We start from the raw sequence: 4,382 nt of genomic DNA, 5'->3' as shown, positions 1-4,382 counted from the left end.
TGCGCCGTTCTAACTGTTTTCATTAGCCACAAAAACAGGCGCTATATCGCGCCAAGTTACTCGCGCTATATGCGTCTTAATTTGCGCCTTGCCTAATAGTTGATGAGGAGGCAATCTGGCGTAGTGGTAACATCCATACCTCTCACGCAGAGATCACGAGTTTAATTCTCACTACCGACATTCTTCCAAAAATGGAAGTAAAAGTGACGAACCAGCCGAAATGTGTTGAAAATCACTATAATAGAGAAAAAAAACTGTAATAGTTGATTTCATGATACGCGTAGCAGTTCCACCCTGAGAGATCCTCGATACTCACCCTAATATTGTCATGAATACTAAAGGAATTTGCAACAGAATAAGTTTAAGGATGTCGACTTACGTTAACTCAGTTTCATTTCACCAGAATGAAGAAAAGGCCAATTAGCGAGTTCTGTTATAGAACAATTCTACGCCAAATTAACCGATTGATTTACACAATTTCGGAACCTTTCGTTTTACATGATCTACTAGTAATGAAAAAGTTCGATCGAATCAATAAAATAAGATTTTTTGAGCTACGAAATATTGTGGGTTTTGTTCGTAAGAAACGTGTTCATAAAAATTGAAAAAAATAATGTGGCACTACTTCAGAAAACACGCTTGAAATTTTGTTTTCATATTCATTCCAGTACTGTCCTATTTTTTCTTCTTGTCTTCTTTAGTCTTCAATTTGGCCAACATCTCTTCTCTGGCTTTGACCATCTTTGCTCTTCGTTTGGCCAATTTGTCCATTCTCTTGTAAAATTTCATATATTTGGTATATTCCTAGAGAGGAAAGATTATTTTTCTGAAATAGAACTCCACCACTAGTTCAGGTATTTTACCTTATCCGTTATGGGATATTCAGCAGGCTGCTTCTGTAGAAAATGTTCTATTAATTCCTCTGCTGTCAGCGGTTCTTGGGCGAGTCTGAAAAAGTAAGACACAGATAACTGTTTCAGTTAATATTGAACAATTATTAGGAGGCGTGATAAACGTATGATCTAAAAAAATTGAACATTTGAATTATTTTTTGTAGTTTCTTCCATGGTCATCCGAAATAAGTCCTTTTTTAACGCATACATTAAGGGAATGCAGTTCGTAGTCAAATGTACATACCTCATTCGCCTTCTGATCCCTAGAACTTGATTGACACAGCCCACTATCTGCTGTGGAGAATATCCTTTCGTTATCATGGACAGCGGTGAAACATCGAAGTCTTTCCCTATTCCAACCTTTTTGCTCAATGCGTGTCTCCAGAGCAGCTGTGTCGTACCGTAGTCCGTTTTCGGAATGATAAGAAACTTTTCGAAACACTTCTTGAATTTTCCTGCCTTCGCAGTCCACGGTTGATTGGTTGTTCCAACCAAAAGAATTCTGTCATCCTTTTTAATTTGTTTTACAAACTTCTTGAACAGGATCTTTCCGAGCTTTGTTGGATCCATGTCTGCTTCGGCAACGGGAACCTTCTTGTAGAAAAGCTTATGGGCCGAATCAATGCACACAACGCTTGGTTGGAAAAGCCGTGCCAATTTTAACACGACATGGAGGAGCATTGGCAGTGCGGTTGAATCTATGGGCGCAATGGTAGAACTACTCAAGTCGAACAGAACCGAATCAGTTTCTGTACATACAGCTTCCACCAGCAAAGTCTTCCCGTAACCCGGTGGTGCAATCAAGCAGAACGATTTTGGTTTTGGTAGGTTCAATGATCCCATACCGAATAACCACGACTTGATGATATCTCTGATTTCTCCCATGGCTGCTGGTGGATCTTGTTCCAAATAATTTCGTTTTTCAAAAGCGGCATAGTTGTAGTCCCCGATGAAGTCATCGATTTTTCGCTTTTTGTACGTTCTTATGATACCATTCTTCACTAATTCCTCGTACAACGAATCGATCGTTCTGTCAGCGGTTAAATCAGCAGCTTCCTTTTTATTCTTCTTCTTTCCCTTTCCTTTGCCTTTCTTCCTTTTTTGTTTTTTAGGCTTAGGAGGTTTGTATTTTTTCTTGGAATCCTTGCACAACGCCTTTTGAAGCAATTCTCTCTCCAATCGTAACACTTCATCCACCAAGGGTCTCAATTCCTGGTGAACTTCGGCAAACTTGTCCAAGGTAATCCATTCCATTATGGGGAGCTCATCCTTGTTTGCCAGTTCTTCAACAAAGTACCAATCTTTTTCATAGCGGGACAAAGTCTCTTCGATGGTAACTGTTGTAAAGTACACAAGTTATTGATTTTATCTCAGCTAGAACATGCTTTTACTTACGCAAGTTCTTTGTCGCAAATTCTGGCTTCCTGAAATCGTATGTTTTTCCTTCTTTCTTCTCTCTTTCTTTTTCCTCCCGCTTCAATTCTCTCAAGCGTTGTTTTTTCTCTTTCTGCTTCTCTCGTTCCAATTCTTTCTGTTGTTTCCTCGCTTCAGCCTCTCTTTTCTTTTGTTCGGTCGATTTCTTTTTGTTCAGAGCCTTTTGCTTCTGAGCCTCCAGGTACTCTTCAGGAGTCATCGTCTCACCTCTTATGACCAGCAAAGTACCCCCTTCCCAAGCCTCCGGGTATCTATCGAAGGCATGTGCTCGGTCATAAAACTCACGGAACCACGCCCGAATATGATCGGAAATATCCTCCATGATCCAGGGACCGTGCTTCTGCAATATTCTTGCCTTCTCGTCGTCAAGTGCGAGAAGGAACGCTTCGTCGAATTCCGGCTTCCGCTTTCTTCTCTTCCGTTCCGCTTGATCGATTCTGGAGCACAGATCGGGTCCACGCTCCATCGCGTCAACCATCCCCAAGAAAACGTTTTTATTATAGCGTTCTCTAATTAGACGTTTCCTTTCCTGATATCGTCTCCAGTATCTTTGTATTCTTCTGGCAGATCGATTCCTCGTCATAATTTCGATTTTTTCATCAATATTTTCTTCTTCAACTTCAACTTCGACCGTAACCAGTTCCGGTGCTGGCCGCTGCTCCTCTGCGCGATTTTGTTCAGCTTGTTTTTTCTTTACTTCACGTTTTTCGTCGACCCATCCTGGAGGTCTGTAGTAAGGGTACTCAATAACATCCCTCTGCTTCAGCCGATAGTCCCACTTGAATACGGTTCTCTTGATTGGAAACAACATAATCTGATCTGGACGATGGTAAAATTCGTAGTGGAAATCTAGAAGGGTGTCCTCTCGTGGTTTGGGATAGAATATCTTTGGATGAGCTTGGAAGTTGAACTGCATAATTCTTGCCTGGCGAGCTTTCTCGTGGGCAAGAATAATCCCGAGTGCAGCTACACGTTTCTCCTTAGCACGGTCACGCTTAACATACGGACGTCTTGGATCGGGTGGAGGTTCTTCCTCGCTCTCCGAACTGGAACTCAGCTCGTTATCCGAGCCGCTCGTAAGCGATTGCAACGATCTGCTGGAGATCAACTTATTGTACTCATCCGGTCGCTCGATTGGGAAGTAGCAAGGTCGGAAGAGTTGAACGTCCTGCGGGATTAAACGGAATTGCCGGAGAACACCATCGATGTAGGTGAATTCGCTCAGCTCCATTTGTTTTATCTTCTGTTGAAGCTCCAGAAGCCTACGATTGGCAGCTTCCGCAAGAGTTGTCACCACATCTCGTTTTTGAACTTGCAGCGTTTGGTCGTAGCAACGGTTGAGCATCCGACAGAGCTGGACATACCGGCAGTATAGTTCGGAGATAGTTTCATGTGCGATACAGACATCCTTGGTTGGCTCGAAACACTGCACTAGCTGTTCGTGTAGCAGAACGTCTTCCAGCTCACCCTTGGTAGCGAGCCAATACTTGGCAATCATTTCCTGCGTCATCTCGGAATCGATGTTTTACTTGACAAATAGTGGTTTTTTCAGTCATAGCCAACTAGAATGTATGGATTCATTTACAACAGTATTAGTTCAATTTCATTTATCTCCTGTTTTGACTTAGGACTGGGTTTTTCATTTCTGTACCGGGGGAGGTTTTGAGAGGAGTGCTAGGTTTTAAACGTTAATACCTCTTTGCCGGCTGAACGGAGTGATATCATAATTACTTCATTCGAAAGACAAAATGTCCAAGAGTTATATACTGACAATTACTGACCCGAAAACTTGTTTCAATAGCTTTAAAGTTGCTTTGAGAACAGGCTATTGCTATCTCACAAATTGTATATAATGCTGTTTGTAAACAATACCGACAGCAATTCCAATATGGCTGGAAGTGCATGTCATATGACTGTTTCACCTGGTTATATAGAGGCGCCTTGGTGTAACCCATGTTTTCAATTTATTTTCTGTTTATAATTAATTACGCGCCATGTGTTTGTGCCTTGTTACAATGATTAGTAATGATCGGAATTGATTTATAAAAAGAAGGG

At 41.6% G+C, this 4,382-nt stretch overlaps 1 protein-coding gene across 1 annotated transcript; it reads right to left on the bottom strand.

Annotated features, from left to right (window-relative positions):
• Window positions 1–585: 585 nt before the first annotated feature.
• Window positions 586–3,837, bottom strand: LOC129769782 (IQ and AAA domain-containing protein 1-like). The gene is made up of 4 exons (XM_055772249.1): window positions 2,289–3,837; window positions 1,138–2,230; window positions 864–948; window positions 586–804 (listed from the first exon to the last, which is right to left on the bottom strand). Exons 1-4 carry the CDS (start codon window positions 3,835–3,837, stop codon window positions 676–678), a joined length of 2,856 nt encoding a protein of 951 aa, XP_055628224.1. The 3' UTR covers window positions 586–675.
• Between the last annotated feature and the right edge of the window lie 545 nt (window positions 3,838–4,382).

This window comes from Toxorhynchites rutilus, chromosome 2 (assembly GCF_029784135.1).
Source record: "Toxorhynchites rutilus septentrionalis strain SRP chromosome 2, ASM2978413v1, whole genome shotgun sequence".
In the NCBI taxonomy this organism is placed as follows: Eukaryota; Metazoa; Arthropoda; class Insecta; order Diptera; family Culicidae; genus Toxorhynchites; species Toxorhynchites rutilus.
This window is presented reverse-complemented; position numbering and strand designations above follow the sequence as displayed.

Excerpts from the sequence above, each read along its gene's own strand:
- LOC129769782 (XM_055772249.1), bottom strand. The coding sequence starts at position 3,837 with ATGACGCAGGAAATGATTGCCAAGTATTGGCTCGCTACCAAGGGTGAG. Across the intron at positions 949-1,137 it reads GGGATCAGAAGGCGAATGAG|ACTCGCCCAAGAACCGCTGA; the intron begins GTATGTACATTT and ends TTACTTTTTCAG. Across the intron at positions 805-863 it reads AATATCCCATAACGGATAAG|GAATATACCAAATATATGAA; the intron begins GTAAAATACCTG and ends TTTCCTCTCTAG.